Source organism: Emydura macquarii, unplaced genomic scaffold, assembly GCF_026122565.2.
Source record: "Emydura macquarii macquarii isolate MOO-44397 ecotype Brisbane River unplaced genomic scaffold, CSIRO-AGI_Emac_v2 contig_2676, whole genome shotgun sequence".
In the NCBI taxonomy this organism is placed as follows: domain Eukaryota; kingdom Metazoa; phylum Chordata; order Testudines; family Chelidae; genus Emydura; species Emydura macquarii.
Window position 1 is genome coordinate 3,234,542 of NW_027132813.1, and position 21,660 is coordinate 3,256,201.

At 42.6% G+C, this 21,660-nt stretch overlaps 1 protein-coding gene across 1 annotated transcript in view; it reads left to right on the forward strand.

Annotated features, from left to right (window-relative positions):
• The window catches only part of GLP1R (glucagon like peptide 1 receptor), a 118,382-nt gene that overhangs the window by 43,714 nt on the left and 53,008 nt on the right, over nt 1–21,660 (forward strand). The window contains exons 2-3 of the mRNA XM_067565374.1: nt 9,481–9,577; nt 11,026–11,136. Coding sequence (XP_067421475.1) covers nt 9,481–9,577; nt 11,026–11,136 — 208 coding nt within the window. The remainder of the gene's footprint in view (nt 1–9,480; nt 9,578–11,025; nt 11,137–21,660) is intronic.

A 21,660-nucleotide genomic window follows, 5' to 3' on the forward strand; every position in this document is an offset into this window, starting at 1 on the left:
CTCACTGTTGATGCTAGAGCACCAACTGTGGATGTGCTCCGCTAACAGAAGCACAGTATGCTCTGTAACATGTAATTATAGCCTTGTAATTTTAGCACTTTTTGATCATCAGTGTAACTTGCGTTGACAACTCCATAGGGTAGACAAGGCCTTAAATTACAGTTCTCCTAACCTCTGACAGTCCAGCCAAGTGAATTGGGGCAGAGCTCTTATTTCTCCCCCTCTTCCTTTGACAGTTTTGCTAACACTACAGCCTTGGGCCAGAGAAATGTGCAACTCCTTTAAAATAAGAATTACAGTGCAGGTAAAGTACTCCATAAACCTGGTCTGTGGATAGATTATACTGCCAAGTGCAGCTCAGTAATGCTAACTTCTTTTTATAGGGGGTGTGTATCATCCCCTTTTGAGAGGAGTGCCGCAGAAATGTCCAGCACTCGGCTGGAATCATGGGGCTACTTTCTTTTCTTTTGGAGTCCTAATAGCTGTGGCTGCATCTTTTTTTCTGAGTCTTTGTCGCCAGAGTTCCCCAAGGAAGGGGGTTTGCTTATTTGGAGGTTTTCCTTTGTGCCTTTGCTTAAGTGCACAGTCGTTTCTTGTGTTGGATTTGTTACTAGCCCAGGCAATAACTCCTCAGCAGGAACATTTGCCAGAACAGATGAAAGAAGTTGTAATGAAAAGAACATTTGATGGTAACAATGGCTGTCAAACTAAATCTGTGTCCACTTCCACTGTAAGCATATTGATTCTTGGTTCCCATGGTGACCAGTGGGCAGAGCTCCATCCCAACCTAAATGCCGGAGGACATTTCAAGGAGCAGGAGTAAAGACTTCTGGTAATTCTTCTCCATCCCAACCCTATCCATCACTGAGGACAGTTGCAATAGAAAATGGCACTTCCCCAGTACAAAGCCATGTAGCAGAGGAGAGCTTTCTTACCTCTGATCTGTCAGAGGAGATGCCTGACCTATCAGAGGTAGCCTGACCTATCAGAGGAGATGCATTCAATGCATACGTTACTAGAGGATATCTCTTAATTCTAGACTGTGCTGAAACTGAAGGTGCAGTTAGTTAGTAAGGTAATACTTTATTGAATTGCCACTTAAGTTGGGCCCAGTAAACTAGTTCAGTGAAAATAAGAATCATGCAGAAAACTGAAATGAAATGTTTTGTTTTGTTGAGAGCCTTAGAATGCCAGATGTGTTGTCCCTAATCCAGCAACTAATCTGGGACCAGGAGACAGATCCCATAGAAAAGGATATCCCCTGGAGCCCAGTGTGCTACAGAAGAGAAGAAAAGACTAAGTGCTGGAGGAATGCTGAGCTTCTGCTTCTCAGAGGAGCCAAATGGCAGGTGTATGCAGGAAGCTGCTGCAGAAATCTCACAGTAACTCCTGTAGTGCTTTCCCTTTATGTGTTCATCACTTACTGCTCCCAGCAAGAGAAGAGAGGAAATCAGAAAGGGAGAACATTGGGGGGAAAAAAATTAGCTCTCCAGCTACTGGAGTCATTTTTCCTTGATTACTAACGAACCAGAAATGTTTGTGTAAAACATTCTTGAAAGCTGGCAATAAAGACTTTTCTCTGAATGAAGGGCTGCTCTGATTCAGTGCTTGTCATTTCTGAGGGGTTCATCCAGAATGACCCAGCTGCCAACCAAGTAACTTGTAAAATATGACTTGGGAGGCATAATTAAGGCTAGCTCATTTGATCAGTGAAGCAGTTGCAAAGGCAGGGTAATAATAATTACTTCATCTCAGAGAGGCATTGCGTCTTGCCTAAATCAAGAAGACCACATTAAATTGGAGTGAAAATTGAAAGTGGGCGTCGTAACTCCAAGGGAAAAAAAACTGAAGGCACATCGTAACCTGAGGAAGGAGGCGAAATAATACAGTGGAAAGTCATGGTTTCTAAAATGAAATTATGCTTTAAAAGATGTGAAATCATGGAAAACCACAGTTAATCTCTTAAATGCCCTTAATTCTGCCCTGTATTTTCATCCAAAATGAAGAGATAACACAGTCGTCAGATAAAGCAGCTCTCCAACACTGAAAATAAGAGCTACAGGACTGCACTTAATAAATCTGCTATGGGACACTCCATTGATAATGTATGTCTACAGCCCACCCTCTGATCCATTCATTATCTGTCTGCAAAAGGAACATGAAATTTGGTGTATTACAAATCCCATGAATGATGACAAAGCGGTCAAAGTATTGCTTTCCTCAATACTACTAGAAATTGATAGATTCCAAGCTAGAAGGGACTATTACGATCATATAGTCTGACTTCCTGTATAGCACAGGCCACAGAACTTGCACAAAATTATTCGTAGAGCAGATCTGTTAGAAAAATATCCAATCTTGATTTTAAAATGAGCAGTGATGGAGAATCCACCACAACCCTTGGTAACTTGTTCCAATGGTTAATTACTCTTTCTGTTAACAATTTACACCTTATTTCCAGTCTGAATTAGTCTAGCTTCAACTTTCAGCTATTGGATTGTGTTGTACCTTTTTCTACTAGATTGAAGAGCCCATTATTAAATATTTGTTCCCCATACAAATACTTAAAGACTGTGATCAAATCACCACATAACAAAGAATAGGTTATGTTAAATAGATTCAACTCTTCCAATCTCACTATAAGGAATGGTTTTTTTTTAATCCTTTATTTGTCCACAGTATCACACTGGGGAACTCACATTCAGCTAATTATGTACCATGATCCCCCAAATCTTTGAAATTTCAGAATCCCTGCTCCCCAGAATCAAGTCTCCCCGCCTATAAGTATGGCCTACATTCTTTGTTCCTAGATGAATGTTTACATTTATGTATATTAAAATGCATATTGTTTGCTAGCACCCACTTTAGCAGGTGATCCATATATCTCTAAATCAGTGACTTGTCCTCTTCATTATTTAACACCCTCCACCAGTTTTTGTATCATCTGCAAACTTTATCTGTGAAGATTTTGTTTTTTCCAGGTCATTGCCTCTTTTACTTTTTCTCAGACTTTCAAGACCTATTATACCCTGGCACAGGAGCCTCCTAACCAATTATCAGGGGATCTGTTGACCTTTTCATGAAAGGTAAAGGTGTAGGGGGGGGGAAATCTGCCTTATTACTGAAATTGGAGTTCATCCTTAATTACGCTGTCGCTACAGGTCTGCGCGCAAAAAAAACCCAAAAAACCCACAAACCCTTGATCTCTTTCAGAGAAATGGTTTTTAAAATCTTAAGAGAAAAATATTCATATTTGGGTCTAAAAAAGACAATACCACACTAGAGAGAAACTGAGAACTGCGGCAGAGATTGACACAGGGAAGCAGTAAGGGCATGCTGACACTCTTGCTTTCTAACCACTGGATTTAATCCAGTCCAGGCCAGTAGTGACTAAAAGCTATTACCAGCTGGAGGTTGTTTGGTGGCCTGTGTTAAATGAGTTTGGAGAGTGGGTAGGGATGTCAGTCTTTTCCCCCCCATGGCTTGCTGGATTTTCTCCACCTCCCTGTCCCTCTCCCCCAAAGCTGGAGTCCCTCTGCTCCAGGCGCTGGGATGGGAGCTGCTGCAGCCTGACAAAAAGCCTGTTTGCAAGTGGAAGGCAGACCCGGCTGAGCAGGGGCTGGCACAGATTAATGACCTGACGCTTCCCCCACCCTGCGATAACCAGACTTTTGGTGTCCAGTCAGTACATCTGCCAGGTCCTCCTCTTGACTGGATTTTCCAGTTGAAAATCAGGCACCTGGCAACCATATATGGTACCCAGTCACAGAAACCAAGAACTGGACTGTCCGGGTTTTACCCGGACAAGTGGCAACCCGATTTGTCAATTATCTATGAAGCCGTAGGCAGGAAAAGAGCAGAGGATGAATTACTTTCATGCTTCAAGAAACGGTGTCCAGGTCTTAGCCGAGGCATGTTGTTGGGTGGGGGGCACTTTGAGGGAAGCTTGTGCTAATGCTGATGTGTTGGAGCCTGATCTGTGGTTGGAAGGATTTATTCACCACCAAATTCACTTAAACTTGAGAACAAAAATGAAACCTGAGAACTGCCCTCCCCTGAGAGAGGAGACTCTCATCCCCTGTGGATTCAAGATGATAGTTGTTTACAGAGGACTTTCTGGGGCTGCATTGCTATACTCTGCTCATTTAGGGATATGATCAGAGGACAAAGCTCAGTGCTGTAAATTCAAGCCTATATCTGTTATTAATAGACTCAAATTGTCTCAGGCTCAAATTGCCCATTTCAGGGAGTGGCAGCTTCTCTAATGCAGACACTTAGCTTATGCTGATTTAGAGACCCTTTCATTAGACTTTTTACTCTGGCTTGTCATTCTTTGCCTCTTTTAAAAAACCTAACTAGTAATGGGCAAATCTCTAAAAGGTTCACAGATAAGCTCCTCAGTCCCCCAAACCTGGGATGAACAAAATGGCCTGGAAATTAGGTGTTGCTGGGAACCTGTTTTCCTGAACATTTTACTGTAAGGGTAGTCATATTGATACTGTTTATTATTAGCACTTCACATCTACAAAGAACTATATGAGCATAAACCTATATGCATCTACACAATCCCACTGTAACGTAAGTATGATATTGGTCTGTTCTACACTTACCTGGCGGCAGTTGACGGGAGATACGCAAGCTACTCTATGTAGCTTGCATAACTTACGTTGTCTTCCTAAAGTCCATTCTGCGTGCCGTTTCCACTATGCTTCACCGACAGGACATGCATACCCATTGATGCAGCATTACTCTTTTTTCAGAGGTGGTTTTATTGAATTGACTTCTGGATTGATTGATTGCGTCTTCACTTCCGCCCAATTGATCTGGATAAATCTATCTGTTCAGTAAAGACCTACCCGTTGTTCCTGTCTCACAGATAGAGAAACCGAAGCAGGAAAGTGAAGTTACTTGCCACAGTCACCTGGTGAGTCGCTTTGGGAGATGAGATTAGAACTTGGCAGCTCTTAGCACCTAGTCTTTGTCATCACAGTTGATAGATTTCCGACCTACAAGGGATCATTGTGATCATGTTGTCTGACTTCCTGTATAAAACAGACCATATAGAACCTCCCCAAAATAATTCCTAGTGCAGATCTTTTGGAAAAACATCCAATCTTGATTTAAAAATTGTCAGTGATAGAGAATCCACAGTGATCCTTGGTAAATTGTTCCTATGGTTAATTACTCACACTGTTAAAAATGTATGCCAGTTTCCAGTCTGAATTTGTCTAGCTTTATTTTCCAGCATTGGATCATGTTATAACAGTTGGGTCCCTGGTGATGAATTGGGAACATTTCACATGCTGGAATGGGAAACAGCTGAATGGAATTGGCCTCAGTTTACTCATCTAGAAGGACTTTTGTTTTCACACAAAAGGCTGGGGCAGGGAATGCACAGACAAGAAAGTAGGGAGCTCAGTAGGGTTCTGATAAAAGGCCCCATTTTTCCAAGCCGCGTCAGACTGGGAGAGAACTTGCCCCATCCTGCAAAATGACCAATGAGTTCTGTGAAATTCTGAGCAGTCTCTGCTCCCATTGATTTCAACGAGAAATGAGCTTTCTGAGCACCCTGCAGTTTCAGTCTCTTATGCCATGGAAGAGCACTTGCGTAGCAAGAATTGCGTTGGGGTCAAATAGATGAAATTACCTGGTATTGCAGGAGTAGCCTCCAGGATACTGGAAAGTTATAAAAATGCGTCTTTGTGCAGTGAAAACTGCTGAGACAAATTGTGATCATGGGAAGGATTTCATATAAAGGCATCACTGATTTATAAAGAATTCATTCCTCAACCTTTTCTGAATGGGATGATTTATCACCAGCGATTAATTGCACTTAATTATATTACTGCGATGGATGGCTCACTCCACTTGTCTCTTTTAATTCTCCTGAATCCATTTCATGCCACCCAAGCTTCATCACGACTTGCCTCCTTTATGTGCTTCATCCATTCATACTTCATGCAGCCTCCATATGCTTTGAAGCCCCACCACCTCAACCTAATCTGTAATGCTTCTGTCTTCTCCTCCATCTTTCCTTAGTACACATCTCTTCCACAGAGAGGCTATTTACCTCTAGTGTTTCTCCTTCTGCTGCTAAGTACTTAGTAAAGAACTGAAAATCATAATTGCAAGATGGCAACAAACTGATAATAAAAATCTTGATACTTACAAGACGTGCTTAATTACATTATTTGTTTACATTACTTGTTGCCTGCCACTGTATGCATTGTCTATTTAGGTATAGGCCTCCTCGAGCAGGGGCCTTGTCTTCATACCTGTCTATAAAGTGTCTAACACACTGATGCTATGCAAATAATAGTAATCTATTGATTTAGTGTCTCCAGTTTGAGTAATTAATTACACTGCACTTCTATAGTGCTATGTAAATCATATTGATTATTGTTCACCTGGTATTAAACCCCTTAATGAAAGGGTAGATGGCATGTACAAAATTTAACATACAGTAACTAATTTGGCATTCACCTGAGTAACGAGAAATGGTATTCTGCTGAACCAGATTATGAACTACTGAGTGGCTAGAGCAATAAAGATACTGTACAATGGATTATATTTGATTGTGTACTTTGCAGCAGGATGTTGGTAATAAAAAAAAAAAAATCCCCAAAATGAGTCTTCACTAAAGAGAACAGGTCTGATTGTTTTCCTATTATATTTTGCTAATAATTGTGTTAGAGCTGCCTTAGCACAGGATTGGAAATCATTGCAGATAGAACATCTACTTCTGATTAAACAGGTGGACAGAAATTTCAGTTCGCCCAGTCATTATTAAAGGTGGTTATTCCTATGTTTTATAAAAACAATGATTTAAATCTACCAAAAAAAACCCCCTCTTTTTTTTCTTTTCCAAAATGATTGTTTTCTTTAATAAAAACAAACAAAAAACCCTAGTGTGTTCTGGAAAAGCTAACGACCTTACTGTGAATCATCTTGGGTTTATACAACTAACTACAACTGGTTTTCAGTTTTTTTTAAAATGAATTGCACTTTTATTCCAATATAAAGAAGTGAATTTGGTTTGCTGTGATTTTGGGGGTGTGGGTCATGTGTATGGATGATTGTCAAATATTCCATGAAAATATTTATGAATCCTAGTAGCTTCACAAATTTAGGGCAAATGATTATTGTTCAAAAGCTTATCTTGGAGATGCTACATTTTCTGTTTCTAAAATCTTTTCCATGCAGTTGGAAAGAGCTGAAACAATACCATGTGATTTTTAGTAGGCAAACCACACAACAAGAATAGTGACTGGTTACAATGAACAACTTGTACACAACCCATAGTCTGAAAATGACTCATTCAGCAGGTTATTTGGTGAATACTCGGAAACAATTAATCCAATTGAAGAAAATGAGCTCTGGCTTGTGAATGGCTTTCTAGCCTAATAAAGGAGAAGGGTAGATTTTTCTAACTTTAAGCACCCAAATAAGTGGTGTTTGGGGTTTTTTTTGTCCTCCTCCCGCCTCCCCCCCCCCAGACATCCAGAGCATGTAAGGTCCTGTACAGACTTTTGTGTGTCTATAGACACATGTATGAAATAAAAATCCATATGATTGAATTCTAGTCCTTCAGTTAGGACTATGGGTGAAATCTGACTGGCAACACAGCCCTCGTTGGCAAGATGCAGATCAGGGTGCTGTGCATCAACTAGACAAAGACTGTAACTGCTATTAAAATCTACACATAAATAAAGTTACTTAATAAATGTCCGTGTTGTGTTCTGGCAATTCAGTCCCACTCCTCATTATGCTTTCTGAGAGCATCTTTCTGAATGAATGTAATGATGATAGCTTTATTGGCTGCTCATTTGGGCTTCTGGGGTGTTTGTCACAGAAGAGTAGCTTGTTTTCATGAGGAGCTCAGTCTGATCCGCTGTTTTTGTCAAGAGCTCTGATTTTCATGAACATTACTAATGTGTTAGTCAAGACTGGAGGAGCACCTAGATGCATGCATTGGCCAATAAGGTCCCCAGTCCCTCACATAATTCATGTTTATGAGATGCTTGTATGTCTGAGCTTGATTGTGATGCGCTCCCATTAGTGACCCCTATTCTGGGTGGGTCAGTTGCTCAAGGCAGAGGTTTGATGTGCAAATTTTTCTTTACAAACATTTTAAATGTATTGAATGATAGGAAAGAGTACTGTGAGGGTGGGGGTACCCTGAAAGCTCCATATTCTAGAAATTTAGGGTCTAACTCTGTTCTTGCTTACATTAGTGTAAAATGCAGGATGATTCCATTGCCGTCAGTCGAGTCACACTGGTGTAATGGAAGCAATCCAGCCCCATTGTCTTTTTAAACTCTTGTATAATTAAAAATGGCTTTTTTGGTTTTGTTTGCCAGCTTAAAATGATATTTTGCAGGCCCTTGGCATCTCTCCCTTCCCACAAAAAAGATTTAGATATGTGAAGGGATAAAAAACAAAGGGCAGTTAAAGCAGCTAGGATAAAATTACAAGGGTTATTTAATCCTCATGCTTCAAAGCATAACCTGATCAACAGCTGGGGTTAGATGACATTTTCCCCACCCAATATTAGAGTATTGCGCAATTAGGTTCATGCTGCTGATTTTATGCCTTCTTCTGAAGCATCCGTGCTGGGCCATTCTCTGAGACAGGATGATGGGCGAGATGGACCATTGGTCTCTTACAGGATAATTCTTGCGTTCATAATTCAGTTTTTCCTAGTTTGATGTTTTTAAAAGACAATGCGGGGAAATGCAGGCAGCAAGTTGGGCCAGTCTAAGCCAGCTAGGATGCCTACTACTTATTTCATTTGGCTTCACTATGGTTACATGAATCATCAGTGACCAAATGTACAAACTTCTCTTCCTTAGATTCTGAGTAGCTGGCAGTAGGTGTCTGTGCAAATTAGGATGTGCAGAGGGAGATTCCTGCCTTTTCCCCCACCCTAAGAGAAGCATGCTTGATGTTGCAGAAGCTACCATGCACAAGAGGCAGTTAAAGAGGGAAAAGTTTGTCCACGTATTCTTCCAAAGCAGGACTAACGTCAGCTGAATGCACTGGGTTATCTTGACCTCAGTTTTGGGATCACAGAAGGTTGCTGTTGGCTAGAAGTCATTTCCAAGGAGGCTCACTGGTATCCCTGCTCACTGGAAAGGTTTGTTTGGAGATAATGAATCAGATAATGAGCATCACTCTTGACCGTGCCCTTTTCATGGAAAATCTCCACATCATGTCAGATAGGGTACAAAAATGTTTTCAGTTGTGTGTTTTTAATTGGCCACATCATTGGTGGTCCTGAGACAAACATGCAACAGAAACATATGCTCTTTATGACCATGAAACATGTATGTGCTCCTCCCTCTTCATAGGGCTCTTGGAAACGCTGCTCTGGCACTTGCAGTTGTAGCCCAGTTAGCCTAGACAGATCTACCCTTTATTTTATTTATCTGTGAAGCAGCCGGTTTGGCTCTTAACATACCGGAGACCTTTCTCTTACAGAGTACAGATGGTTCCCTCTCTGAAGTGATGCAGAAGTGGAAAGAATATCAGCTCCAGTGCCTGAAGTATCTCTACGAGACACCCCCTCTTGAGGCAGGTAAGCCTGCTTGGCAGGAATGGGATGTTTACTTTATAAAACATCTGCTAACTTTGGCAGGGAACTCTTATGGGCTTGACAGTCCTCCCTCTCCATAACTCCATTTCCATTTATTCCCACTCTCTTCAGTCCACCGCTTGTGTTGGGCTGCTTCTTGGGGTAATAGGTTTCTATGTAGGCCGTGGGAGAGGAGATTACATTAAATGGATTAGCTATAAAACCATTCATCGCCGTGGCCCGAAGTGTTATGCAGTGGTATCTCCAGCACAACCTGCAAGATGAATGCCACCCGTGGAGTTCTGAAATGTGGCTTGCAGCCTTTAATACGGAGAAGCAGCCTGAGGAAGACTGTGGATCCTAGCAAGGAGTGCTCTACAGGGATCTTCAAGAAGAGTCCTGCACTTGGATATATATATATAAGGCCATATTCCATTTACACTGAGACCCTTTAATTTACATTCTCTCCAAGAGCCCTTTATCTGCCAGCATGGTGTAAAGGGGCCTTAATGTAAATGAGAATGTAGGTCATGGTCTTTGTGGGCTGAATCTTGCAGAATGATAAGGGCAGCTGCAGTCTGTTTGATATTATGCTGGTCAGTGGATTCTAGCCATTTGCCAGTACAGCCCACCACTGGACACAGTGTGGGTGCTGCTAGAGTACCTCGTGCTACGGCAAAGCTCTGAAAAGGACCGCAGAGGTCTCAAGTTATGTTTTTAAAACACTGTTTTTAAAAATGTTATTTATTTCCCCTTAGCTGCATCTGTTAGTTGTATTGCTACAATGGAGTGTGATGTGATAGCAATATAGTGATAGCAATAGTGGGAGGGAGACATTCATCTCCCTTTGTTCCATTATGCTCAGAGCATTGCCGTCCAAGGCTGACGGTTTAATAAATGTGAAGCTGTAGCATTAGCACATTGAATAAGCTGTAATGCTGATCTGTGGTCATTTGTGTGGGTATTTCAGCAATGTATCAATGTATTAGTTTAGAATTCACAACCTCGTGACAGCAACCAGTTCTCCGAGAAAGATTACATACAGCATTCAGAACAAGAATATGAGCTACTGAGAGAACCAACATGAGACTGGGCTACACCAGCGCAGAAAGATGAGAAGGATACTTGGCACTAGGGCAGGATGGAAGCCTCTGGTTGCAGCTGTTGCGGCACCATGGCATGGAATCTTTATGATGTCACCTCCACATTAAATCTGCCCATTTGTTTAGTCAGTGAAAGAGCATCCTAGCAGGGGTTCAGTCCCTTCCCTTTATCCTTGTATAGGGTGAGGATACATGGTATTTACTTCCCCTTCCTAAAATAAAACACAATATTTTACAATTATGTGGTGCATATGCTTCATCTTCATTCCTCCTGTTCTCCCATGGTTGCTTCTCACAGTGATGATGGTTCAAGGCCAGTGGTTGACCTCATTCTCCATCTCTCTGTAGGAGGCAAGTTCTGCAACAGGACATTTGATGACTATGCCTGCTGGCCTGATGGGCTACCTGGGACCTATGTGAATGTGAGCTGCCCTTGGTACCTCCCTTGGGCCAGCACAGGTAAGGGCTTGTCCTTTCTGGGCAAATCCAATCCCAAACGTGAGATGTTTGTCTCTCAGAAGCCTGTTAAATTTACACAGCTATTGCATGGACAGGATTGGTTCAGATCATTGTCAGTGTAGCTAGGACATTTAAAGGTTCCGATACAAGGATAGTGATCCTAGCCCACTATTGCAAAGTACTTTGCCATTTCCCTTTTGTGGTTGGCAGTAGAGGAGGAGGGTGGGGAAATTGTTAAAGAAAAAGCATTATGCTCTGATTGGATCATGTGTCCCAGTAAGTATGTGCGCAACTGAATGGCAAGGAGCTAATAATCAAGTAATACCTTGTACTAACCAAACGTGATGCCTCTCAGAGAAGAAGAGCTAAGTGGGTACAGTCCTAGAAACCTAGATAGAAACTGTTCAGATGAAAGACAGAGCAACATATATTAGATAAATAGAAAGAGACTGAGGAGAAAGTGTTTAATGTTCCTTCCTTCATTTTGCATTAATTTCTGGGGTTCATTGCTGTCTGGTTTGTTAGAATGTGGTCAGTGAGGAAGTTGTCACTGGGAACATTTTGGCTTTAAAAATCTATGATGGGACCATTATGATGATGATGTTTCATCTCCTGCATAACACAGAGCATGGAATTTTACCCAGTTATTCTTGTATTGCGCCCAATGACTTGTAGAGCATGTCTCTTTAGAAAGACCTTCAACTCTGATTTAGAGTCCAAATATTGGGAATTTACCACCTCCCTTGATGATCTGTTCCAATAATTAAATTATCCTTTCTGTTGAATTAAGTACAGTAGATGAAACACTCAAAAATATTCAGATTCTGGGTACAGTGGATTGTGGGGAAAAGTGGGAGGGAGACCAGAGATCGTTGCATCCCACTGATTCTCTGGCTAGTTTTAAGCAGTCCTAGTGGTATTTAGAATAATTGGGGGATTTGCTTTAAACTCTGTCAATTGGTAAATTACTAAAAAGCCGTCTACCAGCTGGGAGTTGCTGGGTCACAGCTTGCACACCTGCTTGTGTCGAGTGTATCCTACATTGGGGCTGCAAGGTGGTGATATATGATCTAGCTGCACTGGGTCTGGGGATTTCCTCACACTCTGGGGAAAATCCTCGGCTGGGGAGAAATGACCAGATTCCATTCTATTTGCCTGAACAGCCCAGAGGTGCAAATTATTTTTGTTGCCATGTAGTGGGTTGTTGTGACATACCAGGTACAATCCAGAGTAATGAGTAGCCATGTCAACCCTCCCCTGTAACCTGGGGTGCCCTTTACAATGCCTTGCTCCTCATAAACAGCGTCCAGCATGTTAGTCACTCCCAGCTGTGTGTATGCTACAGCAAGCCAGCCACACCTTGGCTCTTAGTAGTCTTAAAAATTTCCATAGGGTGACCCCAACACACTCCCAATGTCATATTTTCCCCCACAGAAACATATGGCCTGTACTGCCCAGCCCTTTCCTAGACTGTACAAATATATTAGTCCGTTATTCCTTTAAGGGAATAATGTACACAACTTGTCACCCCAAATGGAATTACTCAGATACTTCAACCTGAACATACTCAATTGGATAAAACAATAAAACAAGTATATTAACTACAAAGAGAGAGATTTTAAATTAATACAAGTAATGACGCATAAAAGTCAGAAATGGTAACAAGAAATAAAGAAGTTAGTCATCAGTAAGCGTTTTAACAAACTACATTAGATTCAAAGCAAAGTTTCCTCACCACATGCTTTCAGCAGTCTTCTGACCAAACTCTTTAGGTCAGAACCCCTCCCCCAGAGTCCAACATCTGCTTCCTTTGTCTCTTCAGGTGCAGTGAATGCGAGGGAGGGTGGATGGAGTGTTTATCCTTCCTTTTTATAGTTTCAGTCCCCCTCTTGGAAAAACATTTCCAGCTGAGAACCAGGGGCCAAAGAGTCTGTGTGGAAGGATATTCCCTGCTGGTTTTTTCACCTATTTGAACTTCCTTTGTCTTCCCTTCCTACTTGATGATTCTATTTACTGCTTAAATGCAAATGAAGCAGAGCACACATTCCTTTGTTTAGAACAGACCTGTTTGCCAGCTTGTTTGGGTGGGACTGTGGGGTTTGGAATGTGTAATAATGCCATATAGGGGAATTTTATAACTTCACATACAATGTTGCCACATCTATTTTACCAGGATAATACTAACCAGCAAATTATGAGTTTTCAAATGATACCTTACAAGGCATATCTTGTACAAAAATGATAACAATAGTGTGTAGGATGTGAAAACAGGAGTATATTCTGTTACAGTTGCTTCTTTTTCCCTTGCTGTCTGCAATGACTCTTATACTTTTTGCATTACTCCTTTACCATACATTGCTCACGCTAAATATCAATGTTGGAGATTATTTTTTCCCAAGATGTTTATTTTGCATTTGTCCAAGGTGAATATCATTTTTACTGTCCATATTTCTGACTTCCTTACATCCCTTTTGTATTATTTCTCTGTTGTGGATAGCAACTATCAATTTAGTATCATCTGTGAATTAGTAGGCTGTTCGTTAATGAGCTGGAGGACATAAACAGATATTTAATCTTTAAAGCTATTTAAAGATTTTCTTTTGCTAATGCATGGAACAACGGTTCCCAACCTATGGCCTGCAGACCCCTGGTGGTCCGTGAGGCTACTACAGGAGGTCTGCGGAAAAGAAAAATAACATCTTCACCAAGGAAATGTACAATTTCAAATAAAAAATAATTTCATATAGTTTCTAAAAACAGCTAGTAGCATGTGGTGGTCTGCGAAATGTTTGGAGGTTGAAAAGGGGTCCACACTCTCAAAAAGGTTAGGAACTGCTGGCATAGAATGAATGTTTACCTCCCAATTATTTGACCTAAAAGCCCATCAGATGCTCCAGAACTCTTTCCAATAAACTATCATCTTTTTGGATATCTAATAACCTACTTATAGGATTAAACGCCTTCTCAAGAGCAAACCCATTTATTATATTAAGACACTATATGCAGTCATGTGACTGTTAACACCACTTGAAACCATTACTGCAGGAGAGAACCAGGATTTAACACAACGTTGTTAATATGTACACAACTTGTCCCCCCAAATGGAGTTACCCAGTCCTGCACTTAGGGCGGAAGAATCCCATGCACTGCTACAGACTGGGGACTGACTGGTTAGGCAGCAGTTCTGCAGAAAAGGATCTGGGGGTTACAGTGGACAAGAAGCTGGATATGAGTCAGCAATGTGCCTTTGTTGCCAAGAAGGCTAATGGCATATTGGGTTGCATTAGTAGGAGCATTGCCAGCAGATTGCGGGAAATGATTATTCCTCTCTATTCGGCATTGGTGAGGCCACAGTTGGAGTATTATGTCCAGTTTTGGGCCCCTCACTGTAGAAATGATGTGGACAAATTGGAGAGAGTCCAGCGGAGGGCAACAAAAATTATTAGGGGACTGGAGTACAGGACTTGTGAGAAGAGGCTGAGGGAACTGGGCTTGTTTAGTCTGCAGAAGAGAAGAGTGGGGAGAATTTGATAGCAGCCTTTAACTACCTGAAGGGGGGGTTCCAAAGAGGATGGAGCTAGGCTGTTCTCAGTGATGGCAGATGACCGAACAAGGAGCAATGGTCTCAAATTGCAGTGGGGGAGATCTAGGTTGGACATTAGGAAAATGTTTTTCGCTAGGAGGTTGGTGAAGCACTGGAATAGGTTACCTAGGGAAGTGGTGGAATCTCCATCCTTAGAGGTTTTTAAGGTGCGGTTTGACAAAGCCCTGGCTGGCATGGTTTAGCTGAGGTTAGTCCTGCTTTGAGTAGGGAGTTAAACTAGATGACCTCCTGAGGTCCCTTCCAATCCTAATCTTCTATGATTCTATGTCAGGGGGTCCCCTCCCTCAGCCAATGTACAGGTCTCTGCTGAGCTGAGGTAGGGGGGTTAGGGGGTCACCAGGTGTCTGTGCACCAGCTTCTGCCTCAGGATTAGTTGCTTCTGGCTGCTGTCTGAACTTAGAGACAGCATATGGACATATTCACTGTCCCCCAACACACACTCTATTTGTGTCTGTCTCTCTCACACACACACTCACACCCTGTCACCCACACACCCCGGCTCACACACTTCTGTGGGCTTCTTGTGTTTGTATTCAGCAATGTCAGTTTGGCTGACAGGGCAGTTGAAAAGTGGCTGTCAGTCTAGTAGGATGCCCATGGAATGATGGGATTCAGAAACCTTCCTCATGTGATGCAGTGCCTGTCCCATGAGTCATTGCAAACCCTTCCCAAAGCATCCTGCATGGAATTGCACAGTGGGATAGTTACCCATAGTGCACTGCTCCCTGTGTCAATGCAAGAGCTGGTATTGTGAATGCACTCCACTGACACAAGGAGCATAGCAAGGCCATGCAATAGCAGTTTAATTACAGCAGTGGCTGTATGCTGGCATAACTTGTGTCGGCAAAACTCTGTAGCATAGACAAGGCCTTAGTCTTCACTAGAAACGCTGCAGTGGCACAGCTGTGCAGCTGCGCCTCTGTAGTGCTTCAGTGTAGACACTCACTACAGCAATGGGAGGGGCTCTCCCTTTGCTGTAGTTGATCCATCTTCCCAAGAGGCAGTAGCTAGGTTGACAGAAGAATTCTTCGATCAACCTCGCACTGTCTACATTGCGGGTTAGGCCATCTTAACTACATCTTGCAGTGTTGTGATTTTTCATACCCTGAGAAAGGTAGCTATATCTGTGTAACTTTTCAGAGTGGACTGACCCTTAAGAAGTAACTTCTCTTATCAAGAGGTCAGTCAACTGCAGGGTTTTCTGCATCTTTGTCTGGACATCTGCTACTGGCTACTGATCTGACACAGCAATTCCTATGTTCCCAATTCATGCAGTGAGGCCGTAGCCATTGCAGACACTATGGAAAGTGTGAATTGTTGCTCCTGCTGGGAACAGAACATATAAAGCAAAGTAAATGGAAAAAACCTGCAGTACTGTTTGACCTAGATAGTTATCAGATTAGGGGTTGGGATATATGATGTTTTTTTTTTTTTTCTCTTCTCAAGTAATTGCTAAATATGATCATTTGTGTTAAAAGGTAACTGGATTCCTTTTAGCCAGATACATTAACAAGCCTGAACTGGTGCCAGTGAGAGTAGAGGGCTGGAAAAAGCCCCCAAACTGTTGAGTGCTTGCACTGAGATTTTGTAATGCAGGAACTCTTCTTGTTAATACTGCAGATTTGACTAGCTCTGTATTTGAGCAGCTACTCTATTTTTCTCATTCACAGGTCTGTTCTCCCTCCATCACTCTACTCTGGTGGGCTATCAGTCTTAGCACTAGCCTTACTGATGGCTTTGCTGATAGATGTAGCTCCGCAGGGTGACTAGCAGAACAGGGGAGTTGAAAATGATTTGAAGATTGTTTTTAATCCATTTAGTGAAGACATGGCTGTGCCATTAGCCCAATCCCTTTTGCTGTCAGCAGTCTCCTCTTCTCACTGTCTGCAGCCACTCACTTTCCTCAGGGAGGTGTAACTGTGTCCCACAGCACGGTAGCTTCTGAAATTCTGCCTGCATCAAAATGGTGGCCTATATTGTAGAGCCCAGTCCAGGGAGGGTCTGAACAAGCTGCTGTTCTATTCCAGGGCAAATAGGGGGATGAAAGAAAATTCTTCAGTCTTTGAGGGAAGACAAAATCCTACATTTTCAAACCCATGTACCTAAACTTAGGCACCTAAATCTATATTTAGGCATCAAGCCATGAACATTCAGAGGAGCCAAAGAGAATTAGGACCCCAGTTCCAGTGAATTAAACAACAGTGGCCCAAATCTGGGAAGTACAAAGCCACACTTCATATCTGCTTTTTGCCCTCTGCCAGACTTAAACCAACAGCTCCCAGTCCCAAGCTGTCTAGGCTAACATGTCAGCTGATCAGAGTAAGGTCCTGGCTGAATCTGCTGTAACCCATAGTGTGGGGTTGTCACGCATGATCCTGAGCCAGGAGGAAGCACTGGAGTACAGTACTAGTCAAGGACTTGGGAGACCTGGGGTCAGGTCTGTGTTCTGCCACAGACCTCCTGTGTGACTTTAAGCAAGTCACATAAGTCCCTTTGTGGTTCCAGGCCTAGGTGTTGTGACACTTAGTGTTGCAACACTGCAATCCGCAAAACTTGAGGCACCTATACAATGAATGGGGAGAAATAGGCACCAAAAATGCAATCCACAATGGCCAGCATGCTAGGTGGGGAGCCACCTAAGCTAGCCAATGGGATATGCCAACAACAAGGGAAGTCCCAAGCCCTGACCCTGTCAGAATTTGGCGCCTAAGTCCAAGCTGCAGGGAGGCACCTATCTTTGTTGTCAATCCACCACCAGAATCTCTCTTGGAGTACAGGGGCTTAGGTGTCTAAATAGTTTCTTGGGAGAAGGAGTGAGACACCTATATTGTGCCCCCGAAATGGGCTGGGGTTAGTGATGCCTACCTTGTGACTTCTAGCTCAGTGGTTAGCACATTCACCTGGGATGGAGGAGATCTAGGTTCAATTCCCCACTCTCTGCCAGAGGCAGGGAAGGAAGGCTTTGAACATGTGCCTCCCACACCTCTAACGAGTGCACATGTAACTGCTGAGCTATAGGATATTATGATACGGAGTGCCCTCAGTCTCCCCTGTTGACGCTTTTCCACTTTGGATAAATAATTAGTCACTGGGCCAGACATAGTGCAAATGACTCTATAGCTTGGTTATTAGGGCACCCACCTAGGAGGTGAGAGACCCAGAGTCCAGTTCCTCTGCTCCAGAGACTACTTATACACAGTGAAACAGCTTAAACAAGAGAGTTTGAGGGACCCCTGCGTCAGAGTATCCCAGAGCTCAGTTGATTAGAGCACTCTCTTGAGAGGTGTGGGATACTCCTGTTCAAATCCATTTTCCCCTTCAGGCAGAAGGGGAACTGAATTTAGGTCTCCTGCATCCTAGCTGAGTGCACTAACCATGGTCTACAAGTTGGGCACTACTACACCTCCTCCTTCTCCAGCTGGATTTTGAATGGCCCTGACCCATGTGCTCAGGGCACACTTACCAGATTGGGCTCGGTGGGGAATATAGGCATTTGCCTGCCTGTGTTCCTCTGGTTTCTGCATAGCTCTTGGGCTTAGGCGGAAGATAAGTGTCTAGATGCCTAGAGTGAAGCAGCAGTGCACCTGTGCATGCACAGAGGCAGAAACTCAGGCACCTAGGGAATTTCTGCAGCAGAAATGTTGGTGCCAAGTGAGTGTAAGTTGCCTACAGGGTTAGGTGGCAGCTGAGCAGGGATATATTGGATAGCAGCAGAGGCTAAAACGGGGGCTTAGGTGCTACGTATCTTTGAATCTGGGCTGTAGTGTTTCTGTATCTCAGTTCCTCATCGGTAAAATGGGGATAACAGTTCTGCCCTACCTCACATGACGCTTATGAGGATAAAATGCATTAAAAATTGAGGGGGTCCGATACTATTCTGACAGAAGCCATACAAGTACCTTGGCTAGACGGACAGCCCGTGCTTCGTTGCATGTTGATTGGAAGGTGAGCAGCTGCTGTGCACCACATCCCATCACAGCAGGGATGAGGAGGCAAGCATACCAGTCACTAAAGTACTACCTTTATTCATGTCTTCATTATATGAAGTATCCAACATCTGCGTCCCCTAGTGCCTCAGCATAAGATGGCACTGTGGGCATATGCTTGTGCTTGTTTATACTGCAGTTGTCTAGATAATGTTTCTAGGACTGTGTGCGGCAGTGACAGCAAGACATGCTTTGGGGGATGCTTACCTGTTTTCTGTTCTTGGTGTGGGCAAGTCTCAGGGGAGTCTGCTATGGGGAGAATTTGCTGATTGCAGCATTTCAGTCAAAATACTCTAAAATTACGTGAAATTTAACTTTTATCCTGTTGAGCCTGTATAGCAAATGTGCATCCGATTTACATGGTTTGCTTTTAAATTTCTGTTGTATGAAGCTCTGATTGGGCCTCCTGACACCATATTGGAGTCCCTCTAGCTAACTCTTTTATTGCTTTGATAATCTGGAACCATCTCCATTTCCCATGTGTTTTAGATACTTGTATGAGCTCCATCATCTTAGCACCTCATGATTTCTAAGGGATTTAACCTCAGAATACCACTGTGCTCTAGGGAAGTACTATTATCCCCATTTTACATGAGGAACAGAAAGGCCAAGGTCACACAAAAAGTCTGTAGCAGAGCAGGGAATTGAGCCTAGGTGTATCAAGTCCTAACCTAACACCTTAGCTGCTGGACTATCCTTTCTCCTTCCGATGATTCATTTTCAGTGCTTGTAGACATGACCTGTTTGTCTTCTCAAGAGCCATGTAATAGTGCTTATTGAGCCACTTCAAATAAAATAAAACCTAACCTGAACTGTTGCTCAAAACTTAATCTTCAAAATCTGAAGATACTGGGATAGATATTTCCCTTGGTTTTTTATTTCTGTAGTAGCCTCTGCATCTCCTGGTTTCAGACAAGAAATGGAAATGTTGACAGAGTGTGAAACAGTGCTCTTGTGGTTTTCTTTGGTCCTGATAAAATGTTCTAGAGGACCTGTTCCATAAAGTTTCCTACTCAGTTTTAGACCTGCTCTACAGGTCAGTGAAGCCAAGGTAAAGGCTTTCAGTGATCCAGTAGCCTTTGGATCAGGCCCTTTGTGAACACAAAGACTTAAGAGAAACTTCTGCCTTCCTGCCTGAGGCAAAATTTTTGAGATTTGCTCACTAGTAAACCTACAGGTGACATTTTGTATGCAGTAACATCCAAGCAACTCTGTTGAAAACTCGTAACCATAAAACATGGCTGAAGATACTGTGATTTCTTGAATGCACTGAAGTCAAGGCGTTACACCTGAGGGCAAATATGTACCTTGATGTCCCATCAGTTAGGAGTACTAAAGGAAAATAGCAGTGCCTCTGAGAGAAGGCATCCACTTCCAATTACTGTCACTGGCTATACATCTTGGTATTGTTACTTCTGTAAAATTTAAGGCCAGTTGCCAATAATGCCGTGCAGACCTGGAAAGCTTGGAACAGCTACTGCAATTTATTTTACATTTATATGTCCTTTGGGATTCTGATATTTTATTGTTTAATGGCACTAAATCCTCTTAAAAAGAAAATCTTCCAGAGATGATAGTTCTAAACATAACTTATGTGCACAGTAATCACATCAGTTGTTTTTATGTATACTGGGGCATGCAGAGGTTAGCTGCAGCCTGGTAGAGCATAGCCATGGCTCAGAACTACATGACAGCTAATGTGTTCTCGCTCTTCTAATTGTTTCAGGTAGATCAGAAGTTAGTGGCTGTGGGCGTGTGTCTGTTGATTTAAATTACATTATTTGAAACATAAGCATTAAGTAGATTGTAATGAAACACTACATCAAAGATCTTTTGGTTGCTACTGATACGTACATGGGTGGTTAGTAGTTATAAATAGAGATGACACTAGCTCACAAAATTCAGAACTGGAGCCAAACTCCCCTGAAGTTTATAGATAGATTATATCCAGGATTTTGGTTCAGGATACATTCCTAGCTAAGGGGTACCTGCCGTCTGATTCAGATGGCCTCTTAATCTACTGTGATCCTGGATAACTTTAATTTAATTCAGTGGGCTGCCTAATAGCAGCAGGCTCTGCAATGGCCTGGTAATCAGTCAAGATGATAGCATAAAAACAGAACTCACACACAGTGCTTGTTAGTACATTTTAGGCACCCATAGCCTTTTTATATAGTAGAAACCAAATAGATGTTCCAAATTATAAGATTGGATGGAGCAGGGTGTTTCCCTGAGAAGTTTCTTTGGTTTAGGCCTCTACAGAAGTAAGAACCACTTTATTATATAAATACCCTTTGAAAGGAGTTTCATTTCAAATACGACATAAAGTAAAGGTGGGCAAGAAGGTTCATTACACTTCCTTCCCCTCTTACACCAATATAATTAACAGTGCAGTAGGCTTTCAAATATGTTAGCATGATCTGGAAAGGGGCCAGATTATCTCCCCAAAAGTGATGTTAATTTGCATTTGCCAGCCCCTTAACCAATTCAAATTTTAAGTTCTACTTCGAATGATTGCTCATATCCATTCCAATATAGGTTAGTGCACGCTACTGTGCACTGGTTCCCGGAACTTTTTTCCCCTTAGCAGACCCTGTAGGGTTGGCCTAGGCGCTCCCTGGAGTACCGCGCTCATGCCGCAGTATATGAGGCACCGCCGACCCTGCAGGCCCTCAGTTCCTTCTTTCCGCCCATGACGGTTACTGGACTGTCCTGCTTCTTGCCTTCTAGCAAGCAGCATTCCCCTTTTGAACTGTTCTTGTTAGTAGTTAAGTACTTAGTGTTAAATAGTTGTTACGTGTAGATAGTTTAGAATTAGAATAGATAAGCGCCCTTAGGGGCTTAGGGCTGCGCCATGCCTGACTCTCCAGGTTTTAAAGCCTGTGCCGCTTGTGGCAAACCTTTGCCTGTGAGTGACCTCCTCGATCACTGCCT